The sequence below is a fragment of the Marmota monax genome, unplaced genomic scaffold (genome assembly GCF_021218885.2).
Source record: "Marmota monax isolate L192 unplaced genomic scaffold, Marmota_monax_Labrador192_F-V1.1 WCK01_AAM20220418_F8-fsc00017, whole genome shotgun sequence".
In the NCBI taxonomy this organism is placed as follows: domain Eukaryota; kingdom Metazoa; phylum Chordata; class Mammalia; order Rodentia; family Sciuridae; genus Marmota; species Marmota monax.
In genome coordinates this window covers 22,196,318-22,213,768 of record NW_026695241.1, presented here as the reverse complement: position 1 = coordinate 22,213,768, position 17,451 = coordinate 22,196,318, and the positions used below count along the sequence as shown (strand labels likewise).

General features: G+C 46.1%; 1 protein-coding gene across 3 annotated transcripts in view; it reads right to left on the bottom strand.

Annotated features, from left to right (window-relative positions):
- The window catches only part of Dpf3 (double PHD fingers 3), a 259,933-nt gene that overhangs the window by 66,688 nt on the left and 175,794 nt on the right, over window positions 1–17,451 (bottom strand). For all 3 annotated transcript variants that reach the window (XR_006851067.2, XR_006851066.2, XM_046440970.2), the window contains exon 7: window positions 14,558–14,695. Coding sequence is in view for 1 of the 3 variants with exons in the window: in XM_046440970.2 (XP_046296926.1) it covers window positions 14,558–14,695 (138 nt within the window). In the remaining 2 variants the exon portion in view is untranslated. The remainder of the gene's footprint in view (window positions 1–14,557; window positions 14,696–17,451) is intronic.

Here is a 17,451-nt window from a genome sequence, read left to right as displayed (position 1 = left end):
GCAAACACTTCCTAGCCATACCCTGCATATCAAGTATTTCATAAATTTCTTTAGTGTCAACTTGATTCACCCCATATGTTATTTACGAAGCCCAAAGCCATAAAAATTATTGAGATTGGCCTAATAAAAGCAGAAATTCCTTTTGAACTTAAATTTAACGTCCTTACCACAGTAATCCATCCTGGGTGACCCTGTTTATTGTCATATACTCTGTGAAAACACTTCTCTAGAGGATTCCAGAGGCTCATGAAGGGATGTTTTTAAGACAAGCTCACACCACAGCCAGATTGGCCTATGGCCTGACCCAGCCGTGAGCAATTTCCTGGTACTGTATATGAGATCATTATAAAAAAGGATTTTACTATAAATAGGAAGCTCACCCAAACCTTACAAGTGGGATTTAAATAGAGATTCTGCTTCTGCTGATGGGAAATTGAGTCTCACTTTATAGAATAAGATGACAGGGAGGGTAAAGACCTGAGGGATGTTGATGGCAGTGTCCACAGTGATGGATTTGGCTTACTCTTGATTAATGTTCATGGGTTGAGATCATAGAAGAAATGCAAGCAAACTGTGGAGAAAATAAAGTGGGCCTTAAAGGTTTAGGAATTTACCTGAGAGTGGTAACTCTCAAGAAGCTCAAAGGAAAAAACTAAAATGGAAATCAGGGGCAAAGTTCATAAAGAAATGCAGGAAAAAAAATAACATAAGGCATGGGGGAGTATTGACATAACTCAATGCAAAAAAAAAGAAAGGGAAGCTAAGCCTCAAGCTTGCACCAGGCTCAGGCAAGGGAGTGCAGGCATCCTAAAAGGGCATGAGTGCACGCTCTCAGGTTTTCTAGTTCAATAGGCTTTGTGTCGATAGCAAAAGTCCCCAAATTGTCCATAAAATGATCACACAGACAGCGCTGTCTTTCCCACTTTCAGTCCAATCTCTGCTGCCACTCATGAAAACAATTAATGGTGGGGACAGTCTGGCCACCAGCAACAGCCCCTCACCTGGGTTCTGTGGAGACTAGAGCTGCATCCCAGGAGTCCTGGGGAAACAGGAAGCAGGCCAGAAGTCGACGCTCCTCCTTGGCACACACACAGAGGCATGGCCTCCCATTCTGAGCAGATGCTTGGACTGCCTGCCAGGGCCTGGTGTGCACAAGCCTGCGGCCATGCTCAGCATCCGCCTGCCTGCCAGCCCCAGGTCCACAGCTATTTCTCTGGGGCCTGCTAGATGGGGGGCATGCGGCCTTTGGGGAATTCAGGGGCCATGAGTAGAGCCTTCCAGAAAGAGATGTGCCTCTCTTCACCCCTCTGAATTGTTCCCCCAACACCTTCCATGGCTGACAGTCCCTGTGTCCCTCCACAGGTCTGACACGTTTCCATGGCAACTGAAATCCTGGGCTCCAGCAGTCTCTGCTCTTGCCACCTGTTATTACTTCATCTCTCAAGTGTAAAGCATCCTTAGCCTGGTGCCACTTGGCTGGGCGGAGCGCATCTTTAGAAGACGGAGTAAAGAGAAGGGGAGAGGAAAAGAGTCCACATGGAAAGGCAGCCCCGGGCTGGCCATATAAGACACACTGGACAGAGACCAGGCTGGAGAAGGCAGCTTCAGAGACAGGGAGGGTGAGGAGGGAGGGCGTAAACCCACGTGCCTTCCCTTCAGAATCAGCCAGCAGGCCTCAGCTGGAGGCCACCGCCACATCCTGCTACCTTCTCCCTGGCCTTTAATGAGGGACGTGGGAGGGGCGGAGAGCCAGGCAGTAGGCTGGGGAAGAGAAGGCAGCTGGGCAGGGACCCAAGCCTGCCTGAGGTGGAGCAGAGGGTTAAAAGTGGCGTGATCGAGACTGTGGGGAAGGCTGGACCAGAGGGCAAGCAGCATCAAAGCCTGGATAAATGGCCTTAATTCTCATGCTCTGGCTCACCCTACTCCTTACGTGTTTACTCATATAAATTATCCCCAAGGCCTGACACCTTTTTTCACTGCTTCCCTAGAACTGATGAAAAAATAAATCCCACAGATCTCCAGGGAATAAAAGTGCTGGGACTCCATTCCGGCTGGTTCTTGGTCCTATCCTAGGGATCAGGGCCTGCCCCAGGGCTGTAAGAGGAAGGTGAAGGACGACTCCACCCCCAATGTGGAGAAGCAGGGGAGGTGGGAGCCCCATAGAATGAACACCAGGACCCACCCACTTCAGACCATCGGGGGAATCCTCAATGGCAGAGAACTCGCTCCTTCTCCCGTGTCATTGGGCCACCCAGCACTGAGGACAATGTGAATGTGGGATAGGATGGGAGGGTGCCGGTGCAGAATGATTCCAGGGACTGAGATAAGTCGCTGAGGAAGGCCGAGGGCTGATTTCATAAGTCTTCCAAGTTTGTGGATGAGCCTGATAAATTGCCACACTCTGTATTGTCAAGGACGACATGAGACAAGATGAGTAGAAATGGAAGCACATGCCGCAAGAAAGCTAGAAGGGAGCAAGTGGACCTGGCTGCAGGGCGGGCTTCTCTGAGGAACCCTCTGCACACAGGGAAGGGTCTCCTAGGCCTGGTTGTTTGAGTTCATGTCTATCTAGAGGCAAGAGAATATGCTAGAATATGCTAAATGGAGCACACCTGTAATCTCAGTGGCTCGGGAGGCTGAGGCAAGAGGATCAAGAGTTCAAAGCCAGCCTCAGCAAAAGAGAGGTGCTAAGCAACTCAGTGAGACCCTGACTCCAAATAAAATATAAAATAGGGCTGGGGATGTGGCTCAGTGGTCGAGTGTCCCTGAGTTCAATCCCTGGCACCACCACTCCCCCCGAAAAAAGGAATATGCAACATGGTAACTTAAGGTCCCTTTTAGGTCTATTATTTGAGGACTATAACAGGGTAAAAGAAAAAGCAGAAAAGCAAAGTTTTCCAAACCCAAAGGAACTCAGCCTTTCATGGTTGCTTTATGTTTGTGTTGGAGTCTCTTTCCCTGTTAGCTATGAGCTCCTGGAGGGCAAGAGCCATGTCCTTCATCTCTGTGTCCCTGGCACTGGCACATGGATTGACACAGAGCTAGGAATAAATATTTAATGAAAGGATGGATAAACCTTTCACAGAGGGATTTAAAACAAACAAACAAACAAAAATAGCCAGACAAAGGAAAGACTGGGAACTGAGTGAATGTAAAATCCCCTGAGTCCAGAGTGACTCCGCCATATTGTATCACAAGAGCCCAGTCCTTTCATATGAAGGACACAGTGAGGGGGAGAAGCAATGGGCTCAATGGAGAGAAGAAAGCAGTGATGTGTAAGACCTGGGGTCTCCTGCAAGGAAGCATTTCTTGGAAAACCAGAATGGAAGGAATCAGACTCCCAGACTCAGTGGCCGCAGGGTCTTGGGGCAGTGATAGCCAGTGAGAAGGTAGGTCCCATTTTGCTATGTGTTTTGCTATGGTGTCAGTCCCCCACTCCCCATGCCTGCCTTCTCTTCTTCCACCTTTATCAAATACACAACTCATACCTCTAGATACAAACTTTGTATTCACTCCTAAAAACTATGCTATAAAAACAGGCAACACACATCCACTTACCTTGATGTCTCCATCTCAACGGACACACAGGTTGAGCATCTCTCATCCAACAATCCAAAATCTGAATTGCTCCAAAATCCAAAAGTTTTTAGGCATTGACATAATGCCACAAGTAGAAAATTCCACACCTGACCTCATGTGACAGGTCACATTCAAAATATAGGTCCACTAAAATGCTGTCTCTAAAGTAACTGTCAGGTAGGTGTATAAGAAACAAATGAATTTCATGTTTGGACTTGGATCCCATTCCCAAGATATCTCTTCATCTATATGCAAATATTCCAAAATCCAAAACACTTCTCGTCCAAGCAATTCTAGTAAGGGATGCACAGCCTGTATCTGGTTAGAGTGCCAATTTGCAGTTGGACAAAATGTTTCAACTGTTTTCCAGGAGTTTGAACACCATGTCTCCAGTTTGGGGACTAGAGAGACTACAATTAAGTTCTTTGTGCTCCAAACTTAAGCAACAACCTCAGTCTTTCATTGATGCCTCAGAAAAGACCAAATAAAAGCTCACGAATGAGGGTCATGACCTGGAGCTGCCACTTGTGATTGGCACCCAGTGAGTCCATTGAAGGAGAAAACATTAATTTGAGAATAACTGTATCAATAGGGCTCTGAACAAAATGGTCTCATTTCCCTTCAAGGATTGCAGGACATCTTGTTGTGTCATCTCGGTCTCCTGAAGCTGTCAGGATGTCACTACCATAATGATTTAGATTCAGAAGTTGCCACCTGGTTTGCCTGACTCTGCTTCTCTTCACCTCTCCTCACCACCTCCTCTAAACTCAGTCCACAGATGGTCCCATATTCTCTGGGCCCTTCAGACTGAAAGTGTATTTAAGAAAAGAAAAAGGCTGAGTCTCATGCTGAACACCTGAAGATTAGGAAAGAGTCAAGAGATCATGGGGCTGAGGGGCAGCACAGATAGGGATGAGAGCCCAGGCAGAGGGACACACCCAAAGGGCAGGCCAGGTGGCAGGTGCTTGGAGTAGGAGATCTGTCCTACATTGGACAGAGCATTGAGAGAAGTTGATCTCGTAGAAGGTAAGAGTAAAAATGGTGATTAGCAAATGTTGGGGAGTGGGTAATGGAAGAGGTTGATCAACATGTACCAAGTTATAGTTAGATGGGAGAAATGTGTTCTAGTGCATTATTTGCATGCAGCATGACCATAGATGACAAATGTATTGTGTATTTCAAGAAAATCTTGTAAAAAGGACTTTTTAATGATCTCACCACAAAGAAATTATGACTGTTTGAGGAGATAGATAGGCCTACCCTGACGTGTATATTATGCAATGTATATATATTATCAAAACATCATAAATATGTAAAATTATTGTGTCAATTTTCTAAAAATAAAAACATTGGGGGAAAAAAGAGTGAAAATTGAGTCTGCCTCCTTATATTTTAACAGTACAGCCTGATTCCTGGCCAGTTACCTGATTCAGTATATCCAAAAGAAAAAAAGAAGAAGAAGAAATATATCTACATCAGTCTTCAAAAGCTAACTTTCTCTAAGATAGTGGTTCACCTGGGAACTTGTTAAGAACATAAACTCAAGGCCCATTTCAGACCTACAGAATCAGAAGCTCTGAGAATGGATCCAGTAATCTGTTATAACAAACCCTCCTGGAGAGTCTGATGTGCCCTCAAGCTTGAAACCAAAATGTGTTAATCAGGTTTCCATTGCTGTGACAAATAATCAACTTAAAAAGATGAAAGGTTTATATTGGCTTACAGTTTCAGAGGTTCCGGTCCATGATTAGCTGGCCTTATTGCTTTGGACCCCCCATGACACAGTATCTCATGGTAGGAAAGATTAGCAGAGAAAACCTGTTCACCTCATGTTGACCAGGTATGAAAGAGAGGAAGAGTAGGGGATGGGGTTCCAATATCCCCCTCCGGGGCACATCTCCAGTGACCTAAATTCCTTCCATTAGACCCCACCTCCTAAAGTAATACCACATCCCAACAGTACCATGAGCTGAGACTCAACATGGAGGCCTTTGGGGGACATCTAGATCTAAACTATAACTCGTGGCTCTAATAGGACATGTGACTGTCAAATCACCTCATATTATACATGTTTTCTGTTGGTGCTGTGCTTTATATAAATTAACTAATTTAATCTTTTCCATAACCTAAGAGATGCCATTCATCTTTTGGTTGTATATAGATGATACTTTAGGTACAAGGAGGCTAAGCAATCTGTCTAAGGTCAAACATTAGTAAGTGGTGGTCTTGGTTCTGAACCTGGGCAGTGTTCTGCTTAGCCAGCCCACTGGATGTTACTTCACCATGGGCACATGCAACCATGCACCTGAGAAAAGTCAAGTCCAAGAGGCTGGCTGGGCCTAAGCATGCAGGACCTTACAGGTCAAGGCTTCCCAACTCTTGCTGTGCAAACCATTTATGGATCTCATTAAAATTCAGATTGAAATTAATAAATCAGAGGTAGGCTTTGAGATTCCACATGTCTTATAAGCTCCCAGTTAAGTCAGCCAAGCACTCAGATTTGCCTGTCACTAAGAGGTTGTTAGGAGCAAGACTTTCAGCACTCTACTAGGTAGATGTGAACAAGCTGGTCACCTGGCCCCTAGGTGATGCTGATATTGATGACCACACTCTGAGAAGCAAAAATGCAGGGCTTCGTGGTGACAAGTGTGGGGTGTACCCATGTGATAAAAGCATTGTCAATACAGGTGTGTTATGACCTATTTTAGACCTTTAAAAAGACCACTTCAGCCTCTCCATGGAAAACACACTGTAAGAGGCAAGAATAGAGGCAGGAAGGCCAATCCGAGGTGGTAGTGACCCAGGCAGAAACTAGGAGGCAGAGAGAGGAAGGTAGATAGACCTGCAGTCTATTTGGGAAGGAGCGCTGATGCAGTGGTAAAGGAAAACAAAGAGCCAAGAATGAACCCTAGGATTTTCAATTCAGGCATAAAAAAAGCATTTTTAAAAATATATAGATATATAAAAAAAGAGAGAGGAGAGAGGAGAGCTAGAAAAGATGGGACACAGAGAGAAAGATGCAGGGAAATTATTGAATAGAGTAACGTGAAATTTTTTTCTATAGTAAAATTGATTTGCCAATTGAAATCTCAGTGAGAATTTGCAATGTTGGGAATGGTCCATATAAACCATCACAAATAACAAAAGTCTGTTTAGATAGAAGGTGTCCCCCAAAAGTTCATGTAAGACAATGCAAGAAAGTTTACAAGTGATGTGGATTATGGGTTTTAACCTAATCAGTACATTCAGGCCCTCATAAAGATTAACTGTAGGTAACTGTAGATAGGTAGGGTATGGCTGGGGGAGAAGGGTCATTGGGGTTGTGCCTTTGGGGTATATATTTTGTCCTTGTTGAGCAAAAAACTCTCTCTCTCTCTCTCTCTCTCTCTCTCTCTCTCTCTCTCTCTCTCCCCCCCCCCCACCCTCTCCCACCCTCCTTCCAGGTGCCATGTCCTGAGCTCACACTACCACCATGATATTCTGCCTCACCTCAGGCCCCAAAGAATAAAGTTGGCCATCTATAGACTGAACCTCTAAAACCATGACCCCCGGATAAACTTTTCCTCCTCCAATTGTTCTTGTCAGGTATTTTAGTCACAGCAATGAAAACAAGTTTTGAAGGGTAAATGTACCCACTATCCATTGAAGTGTATCCCCACATCCCCAAAATTCATATATTGAAGTCCTAAGCCCCAATGTGATGTTATTTGAAATGAGACCTTTGGGACGTAATTAGGTTTGGTGAGATCACAAGGGTGGGGCCACCAGGATGGGATTAGTGTCCTCATGAGTCACCAGAGAGCTTGGTTCTCTTTTTCTCTACCCACACACACTGAGTAAAGGCCATGTAAGGACACAATAAGGTGACTGCCTTCAACCCAAGGGTAGAGCCCTCACTAGACATCAACTCCGCTGGCACCTTGATCTTGGACTTCCATCTCTAGAACTATAAAAAATAAATTTCCACTGTTTAAGCCACCCATCCTGGAATTTTGTTACAGTAGCCCAAGCTAAGAGCCTGTTAATGCATTCATCTTTTTTTTGAAAAGTCACTATGTGATATGATGCATTGACAATTGGCTGACAGACAAAAATTAAGGGACATCAGTATGACCATGAAAAAGATCCAAACCTAGGCCTAGGATGGCACCTGGGATTCCAGTGTCCCAATAGAGCCAACTCAAGCCCATTCACCTCTCAGCTTCCCATCTCACTGTGCAACTTGGGACAAATTACTCAAACTTCTCTAAGCCTCAGTTTCCTCATCCATAAAATGAAAATACTAGCATAGGTCTCATGGACTCGTGAACGTTACTTAAGATGATGTGTGAAAAGTGCCTGGCACTCCATAGGTGTTCCATCATGTCTTTCACTCTTTCTTCTCCTGTATGAAAAATGCTTGTGCATCTGACACAGCAGGAAAAAGTCAAGGGCTGAGTCAATAAGCTTTCCAAGAAGTGGCACATAGCTTAAGCATCTGCATCCAGGTCTCATGCCCATGGTACATCACAGGATCCTTGTGCACCTTGGTCTCCTCTAGGGGACACGGCAATGCTGACACATTCTAGAAAGGCTGGAGAATATTACTGCCATCACCATTATTCTCTGTAGGCAGAACTCGTCAATCCTGAATATTCTAGGTCATAAAATGAAATCAAAGTGGTATAGAGAAAGCCAAGAGACATGGATTCTGACTGGGGAAATGGTGTGATAAATAAGGGACAGCTGCACTTGCCAGACTCTGTCCCACAGCTGGATTTTCTCTTGCTGGGTTTTATGTATCCATCGCACTTCCCCATTACCCCAGAAATCCTCCAAGGGTAATGGGCACATGTTATATCTTTTTGAAGGCTCAGTGACACTCATCCCTACACTAGGCATACATACAGTAAGTGCTCAACAAATGCTCAAAGTTAGCCTGTACAGAAGGATCAGTGTCCCACATCTAAGATTTAACAAAGTATGTGCTAGGGCCAGATCAGACTCCGATCATTAATAACTGAGGCCAATGAGTCTTCGGGTGCAGTTAATTTCAGGGTGACAGAAAAATCCCTTCATGTTGCCTCAGGTGGAGCCCCTGACTCAGATTAGCCATCTGTGGTCACCTACACAGTATGTTAGTCTAAATGGGACAGAGATGACGTATCAACACTCAAAATGTATAGGCATGGTGCCAATCCTTTGTCTCATTTAAGACTCAGGGCAACCTCATGTGGTCAGTAAGATTATTATCTCCCTTTTACAGAAGAAGCAACTAAGGAGCAGAGATGTTTAAGTAACTAACCCACATTTTCACAGCCAGAACATGGGAGGGCAGCAGGGTCTGTGTCACCCTGGACTGAACAATTCCAAAGCCACTCTCTGAGCTTCTAAGTGAAGGGCATGGATGATGGGAGTAGGGGGTACAAGAAAATTACCTCCAAGGACTGTATACCTCCAAGGACCAGAACAACCCCTCAGGTTCTTTACTTGGTAATCTATAAACTATTTAGTTAAATAATAACTCATGTAAAAAAACATCTGTTGCTAGTATCCAGATTTTCTTTTTGAGAGGCCAGAAGCAACTCACTTCTCCAAAAAGAGCCCTGAATCTGAATTTTCCTCTCTCCCCTATGACCAAGCCTGAATTACTGGTGTCAAGGCTGGGTAAGTAGATGGTTAAGTGGGCTTCATGACTTTTAAGAGTGATCTAAGTTTCTTAAACACATTTCAAAGATAATTGTCACTCTATCTCCTAAAAGTGCCCTAGCTGCCCCTGGACCATATGTTAGAGGACAAGAGATGTCAGAAGACTAACATCTGTTAGATCTTCCCCATCAGGGTGGCAATGACATCATATGCTGCTTTTAGATAATTTTCACATTATCAGACTAATTTTCAGATTATCTAATCAGCAGACATTACCCTTAATCAATTTGGTTCTCCCCTTTCAGTTCTGCAGAATACATGTGCCCTCCAAGGGCTGGGCCTTTTTTAATTTTCTCTCTCTCTCTCTAGCAATAGGAAGCCTAACTTTGTGCTAGGCATACCACCACTGCATATAAGACTGAATGAAACCTCCAGGGACCTAGGACAATCCCCCAATTTCAATTCCATCCACCTGAGAAATAAGGTTGAGATAAATTTCATAGAACCCTATTTTCAAAAACACTTCCCTCTTAGGAGCTCCAAGTATGTTATTGAGAAGCATGTTCTATTTATTTACACTATTAAATAAAAGAGATATGCCATTTAAGATTTAATAAGGCTCTAAATGAATTTCTTTATAAATCATTTGTTCTTGCCTTCTAGTAATGGCTATGAGGTCTCTCCATTTCCTACAGTAAAGATTACACAATATGCAAGAAATATGACTCTAACTGTGACCCCCACCTACATTTCCATCCTTCCACTAAAATTTTGTATTTCCCCGCCTTCTACAGAGGGCTCCCTCCTGGGATCCAGGAAACCTCCTCCCTCCTAGAAATTCCTCCTTGATCTCCAAGAGCTAATTTGAATGTCCCCTCCTCCGTGAAGCCTGTGCAAATCTTCCAATGCAGTGGTCCTTGAGTTTTACTGTGTACCACAGTGCACTGGAGCATAGCATGCTCATCCCCACTCTTGGAGTCTCTGTTCCAAAGGGTCTGATGGAGCCTGAGAATCTGCATGTCCAGTGAGTTCCCCCAGGAGATGCTGTGGTTGCACTCAGCACCACTGCCCAGAGACAGAGAGAATGCACCCTTGAGCCCTTGGCCCTTTCACCCTTCTGTACACACCTCTCTCCACAGCCCTACTCGACAGTGTGAGCTCCTCCGGGATGAAGCCAAGTCTTATGCATGTTGTACTTCCCAGGTCCAATATGTGGTCAGTATTTAATACATGGTTAGCAAAACCATAGATGCATGGATGGCCCTGACTTTATTTATACACTTGTTTCATCCTACTCTAAGACTTAGCAAAGGCCCAGTCCTACCCCAAAAAGTATCTTGAAAACATCATCTATAATAGATGATCCCTGTGCAGAGAAAGTAAAAAGAAATCCAAGAAGAGTTCTGACACAGTGAGCCTGTGTGGTTGGGGTGTTGAATTCTAACCCTGTTTACTAGTCACACTTCGTGGGAGTCATGCAGAATGCTTCAGAGTGGCACCTCTCCGATTCTTGACCCCCACCCAAGCCCTCCCTCCTTTTATTGATGTATATGCACATCTACATGTGTGTGTAACTGTACAGGTTACACATGGTAATTTCATTCATAGAAGGTAGATGAAGGAGAAATGGAGGGAGAAAGAAGAATCCAGCCTCAGCACAGGGGAGGAAGGACAGCAGGCCAAGGAAGGGAGCTGACAGCAGAAGGGCTATCCCAAAGGGGAAGGTCTGCACCCTGGGCTGCCTATGGCTGAGGCAGAGAAGCTGGAGCACCAAGGACAGGGGCCAAGTCTACAGGAAACACAGAAACTGAGAGACTGGGACAGAAACAAAGGTGAGAGAGTGACAGTGTATCTGCTGGGAGGGGCAGGCGGGCGGGGGAGGGGCTGGCAACTGCTGAGCTAGCAGCTCAGGGCAGTGGGGGCTGGGGGAGGAAGGTCAATGCTGGCTCCAGCTGGTCACTCTGCCCTTTCCGCAGCAACAGCAGTAGGAGCAGGGCCAAGCACTGAGCTCTGAAGACACAGCTGGAGAGGATGGAGCAAGGGACAGCGGGGGGGACCAAAGTCGAAAGGTCTCTACTGCTGCAGGTGGTACAAACCAGCTGCCTACGGCCCTGCAGACTCAGGTCACCCTGCAGCTCTGCTAAGCGGGGGAAGTCAGCATTTCCACTGCCACTGCGCTAGCGTTAGTGTTCAGACCTTCCAGAGGGGCGGGGGGTAGGTGGGGGGAGCCCCAGATTAGCCTCCTGGATTAAGTGCTCCTGCCCCCTCCCCCACTCCCAAAGCCTTGCATGGGAGGATGGTGAGGCAGAGACCTCAGAAGGCTGCTGAGCTGTCACATTCAATTCACCACACAGTCCCAGTGGCATTTAGGGGCAGGATGAATGGGATCCCACCCCAAGCCCCAAACAGTGGGAGCAGCTAATGACTGGGTATTAATGATGCTGGCAATTAGTACTCACAGGAAAATGGTGGGGGGCTGCTCACCAGGGGAACGCGGGAGGAGACAGAGCACACATTCAGAGCAGCAAGCAAATCGGTGGTCTGTGTGGGGCACAGAACCCAGGGACAGCAGCCACCTTGGGGTTTGTCCAAAGAAATTGGGGACAGTGGGGAAGGACGTCTTCTCCAGACACTAAGAACCTTTCTGCGGCACCTTCCTAAAATTGGGGTTAATCACAGAGTTCTCATTTTCTCAGAGCAAATGAGAAAATGCCCCCCAAAAAAGATGTTTGTGAGGGTTCTGGAACCTTCTTCATGTGAGGAGGCCCCAGATCAGCCCAGGTATGGCTATTCTTTTGTATGAGGTTTAAAATCTTTGGTCAGTCAAATGATCAATTGTGAAGAGTCAGGTTTCTCATCCACAGGGTGAAAAACAACAAGCAGCAGAAAAGGTCGGAATGCATGTGCCAACCCACAGGCCCATGGAGAGATAGGGACATTTCTCAGGGAGGCACCTCTAGGTAGAAAAAAGAAAGACAGACACCACTTCCTTACTAAGCAAGATCATGGGCCTCACAAGGAGGACACCCACCAATGAAAGAGGATGAAGAGGTCCTAGGGGACCAAGTGAAATGTGCCTGTGAGAGCAGAGCCTCAGGAGGCAACAGCCAAGCTGGTGGGGACCACAGGAACAATGGAGAGGAAGGCTCCTTCACCTAAGGTCTGCAGTATGCCCTCCTCTGCTGTGGCCAAGACTGTGCATGCGTGAACACAGGAGTACACACGTGCACACGCACAGACGTGCACACCACTACGGTAGTGAAGCTTCCAGAGAACTAGGGAAATACAGACACAAACAAAACAGAAGCAGGCCAAACCCCATAACATGAGGACTGCACCTTCACACCAAAATGGCCAGCACGGAGGAGAGATGAGGGTATAAGCCAGCCCTGGGAGATGGAGAAATAACACCACGCTAATAAACACTCGAGAGAGAGCAGCAATCACTAATAACCACTTTCCAGATAGCACCCCAAATCAAAGTGGATTATTCTCAGCCTCTTGCTGGTAGGAGGTGACAGCTCCTGTGACCTCTTGATCACTTAGACCAGAGAAGGGAAAAGAGAGAGACAGGGAAACCAAGCATCGGCTGCCTGGGTACAGGTCAAGGAATTTTCCTTTCCTAAAGACAGGACCAAGGAGACCTCTCCCAGAGGGAAGACAGAGGCCTTGGGGCTGGAGCCGCTCGGGAGCGGGCAGGGAGAGGGCACAAAGCCATCAGAGACCTCCTGCCCTGCTCTTCAGGTTCTGCACAGATGACAATGGGGGTGAGAAAACAAGGGTTGAACCCTGAAAGTAAGAATTAAAGAAGGTGTTATAGGCTGAATTGGGTCCCCCACTCCAATTCTTGTGTGGAAGCTTCACCCCAGGACACCTCAGAATGTAAATATATATGGAGACAGGGTTGAAGAGGTAAAAAGGTGAGGTCAAAGGAGGTCAGAGGAGGCCATGAGCCCTAATCCAATCTGACTGGTGACTCCAGAGCAGGTGTGCAGAGAGAGGGTAGCCATCTGCATGTCGAGGAGAGAGGCGTCAGAGGTGACCAGTCCTGCCAACACCTTGATTTTGGACCTCTAACCTCCAGAACTGTGAGAGAATAAGCTTCTGTTGTTGAAACACCCCCGTCTGTGGTATTTTGTTAGGGTGGCCCAGTGAACTAAGAAGTGGAGTAGAGTGAGAGGAAGCCACACATAAATATAAAGGCTGGTCTTAGCCACGGGTGTGTTAATTATTCAAATACTCAGTAAAGGTGCCCAGCTGACATCAGTCAACTACGCTGACTGACTAAAACACACTAGCATCATCTTTAAATCCCAGACTCTGAATATTCTTCAAGTTCTGCTGCCTTTAATTGCATTCAATTGTTCACTCGAACAGCACCTGCCACCAAATCTTATGAACAAAATTAAAAACACATTGCACGTCCACAAATTCTCCCCACCAAGTGATCTCAGCTTCCCCCACCCATATTTTGAAGCAAGCTCTAGAGATTCCACAACCCCATCCCATTTCAAGGTGCTGCAGACCCAGAGGCCATAATGGATGTCACAGAGGGAAGTCAGGTGGGAGATGCTAAGATCCCTTTTGATTCCCTAATTCGTAAACAGAAATTGAGGAAGAAAATGGAAACACAAAATCTTCAGGGTCATGCTGGGCCTTCAGGACTGATTATCCCAAATGGCAAATCCACCCAGATCCCATTGGCCATTTGAATGCTCCAAGGTAACACGGAGTTCCAACCATATCCCTATTACCCCCTGTAATCATGACTCCCTATAACAAAGCCACAGCAATAGATTAACATATATATTATGTGTCAGTTAAAAAGAAAATACAAAGACTGGGCTGGAGATGTGACTCAAGTGGTAGGGTGCTTGCCTCTCATACTTGAGGCACTGGGTTCGATCCTCAGCACCACATAAAAATAAATAAGTGAAATAAAGGCATGCTGTCCATCTACAACTAAAACATAAATTTTTTTTTAAAAAAAAAAGAAAATACAAAGATTCTTAGGGGTCAAGCAGACAGTGGGGATATCTAACACCCCCAAGGGCTATGCCCAGCCCAGTCTCACAGCTGCGAGTGGGTCATCTGCCGCTGAGCGGAGAGTGGCATTTGCAGTGACCTCGTAAAGGCCCGCCCCTTCTGCTGAATGGCCTTCCTTCCAGAGCTGGCTGTGCTGGCCCTGCCCAGGTCACTCAAGGCTGGAAGCTGAAGGAGCCCACCCCCAACGAACACTGAGACCCACCAGTGTTGCCAGAAGATGCCAGCCAGCGGTGGAGGAAAGGAGTGTCCCCCATCCCTGCCCTCCCCACGCCTCCCTGCCCCAACCTCACGAGTGGGGACTCACGTCTGTGGTTCTCATTTCTGTGGTTAGGTGGGGACCGGGTCTCCTGATCTTGGGCTTCGTCCCCCTCCTCACTGGCCAGGTGGGTGTGAGCGTAGTGGTAGCTCAGTCCCGGTCGGTTCTTGTAGCGCTTGCCGCAGACTAGAGAGGAAGAGAGGAAGAGGGGGAAAGGCGACATCAGTGACATCAGCACCTCCGGCGGCCACTGCTCTCCTTCCCCCAGGTGGCAACACCGGCCATCCACCCCAGAGCCAGCCTTCCCTTAGAAAGTGATCTCCGTTCCCAGCGTCACTCCCCAGCTCCTGACAGAACCCATACCACTCCAACAAGGCAGTCAGTGAAGAAAAACCATCCAAGGACAACAGAGAGATCGAGAGCTGTGTGAGCGCCCCACCACTCCCTAGCAGTGAGAGCCCGGGCAAGTCACTTAACCACTCTGTGCCTCAGCTGCTTCAGAGAGAGACACAACATGGGGATAATAGCAGTACTTACCTCACGGGCTGCTGTGACGGGTAGACCCCTGCTCAAAGCACTGAGCACACTGGGGGTCACACATTAAGCGTGACTGTTACCGAAACTTTGAATTCAAAGGGAACTGGTACCTCTCCAGTCCAATATCCCAGGATACTGATCAGGCAAGTGAGGCCCAGGAACACCAAGTGACTTGCCTAGGAACACACAGCTGGTTGGGACAAAGCCACTAGAACCCAGGCCTCCTGGATTCTTCACAGTGCTCCTCCCACTGCCAGCATAGGGACAATATATTGGACGTATCAGCACTCTGTGAATTTTTTTTATTTTTTTTATTTGTTTTAATCCATGACACATGATAATAGAATGCACCTTAATACATCATCTATCACCCTGTGATTTGGGGGCAGAAAAACATGTTTCACTTTCACCATGAAAACCAGGAAGCTGAAGCCTCCTTGGTGGATGTGGTGACCGAAGCCTGGACCTCAATGCCCCAGGCATCTGCTGATGCCCCACACCCACGGAAGGTGTTCTGGGAAGCACTATCTCTCTAATGGACAGCTTGAGATGAAGACAGCAGGCGACAGGAAGATGGCTTCTCAGAGCCAAGCAGAAAAGAGGTGGTGTCACCAGCTGGCTCTCAGTGCCTGGGAAGCAGAAGTCTGGCTGAATGGCCCCAGACCAAACCACCACCTTCGGACTCCCCAACATTCAGCCCAATGTCCCAGCCTCTGGGGGATGGGACTGCCCTGTTCAGCCTGAGGGTTACAAGCTCTTAGGGCCTCTCTCTCCTACTGGTTCTGACACTGATGGTTTATACCAGTGAGCATAAAGGCTTCCCAAGGTACGGAGAGCACAACTGGTTCAAATCCAGTTTCAGTGGCCCACGTTCAGCAGCTGTGTGACCCTAACTGTACAGAGAAGGGCTGTTAGCCAGCCATCGGACCCAATACCCTCATGACTTCTCTTAGGGTTCCTTTTCCTTCTAGATTCTTTTGCTGTTTTGTTTTGGTCAACAATCGTGGCAAAACTGAATAACATCATGCCTTCTTTCCCATATTTATATAAACCATTTTATGTTGGCTTGATTTCATTTTGAATAATCACCAAGACAATATTTTTAAATAGCAAAATCAAGTATTTCCTAGGTTAATGAAATTGGATTTAATGTTTCACTGTTTAGAATGACATGTAGCTGATTTTCAGTCTTTATCAAATTTACATGGTTTCTCTGGTTCCTGTTTTAGAGTTTTAAATGTGGAAGAATTTTATCAAAAGTCCTTTCAGCATCTACTAGTGTATGGCCCTCCTTTAGTTCATCGATATGGTGAATTATATTGATTTCCTAATATTTCCTATTATTGAATCATTCTTGCATTCCTAGAATACACTGCATTCTGGTCAGAGTTGGTTATTCATTGATATACTGCTGCATTCAATTTGCTAATAATGCAGCTGTACTCAGACTTGACATAGATCTATAATTTGGGGGCTGTTTTATCAGCTTTCAATTTTATGGTTATGTCAACTTCCAAAATAAATCTAAGAGTTTTGCTATGAAATTGGACAAGACACAAAAATCTCTCTATGCCTTTTCCTAGAAAATGAGGATAATGATACTTCCTTTGAAGGATGGTTAAAGGGATTATAAGCAGTATTTGCAAAGCATCTCACTCAGTACCCAGCATGTAATAGATGCTTAATAAATGGCAAGAGATGGGCAAGGGGCATTGGCTGTGTTTGTCACATCTTAGGCGCAAGACCCTCCGAAAGAGGATTTTTGGTTCATTCTATGCAGTCTGGCAATTGGTTGAATTCTCTTGATAAGGTTAAGATGAGAGTCTGAAATTCAAGTTGGTGCCCTAGAAACTGTAAATTTAAGTTTTGCGCTCTCTCGCCCTCGCTCTCTCTCTCTCTCATAAATATTGCAAAACAAAGTAAAATGGCACCATGCATCTCAATTCCATGTGATTCAGGAAGCTGGGCCCAAAGAGGCCCCTGAGGTACACTCTGGGCCTGCTTGTGGCTTTCTCCATTTAACCTTTTAAATGATATGAGGTCAATAAGCAGTGAATTATCAGGTCATTGGATATAAATCCATTTACACCCCAAGCACAATGTTGATGAGGACTAAGTATCTATTAAAAGTAGTCATATTATCAGTATTTACACCAGCAGCCTCAGCTGCCTCTGCAGATCAACCCATTATAAACCCCACAGCGTTTCATTTGTCCCATTTGATATGTCAATCATCACTGTTTTCCCTAATCACAGAATTTCAAGATCTTAACAGTCACTTGGTAACCATGTATCCAACTGTTTTGTTCCCACTAACCATCTAGAAGCCTGTTCTGGGACAGCTCTAGAGATGGGGAACTCACTGCCCATCGGAGCAGACATCTCTCCTTTGGACTCCTTGAGTT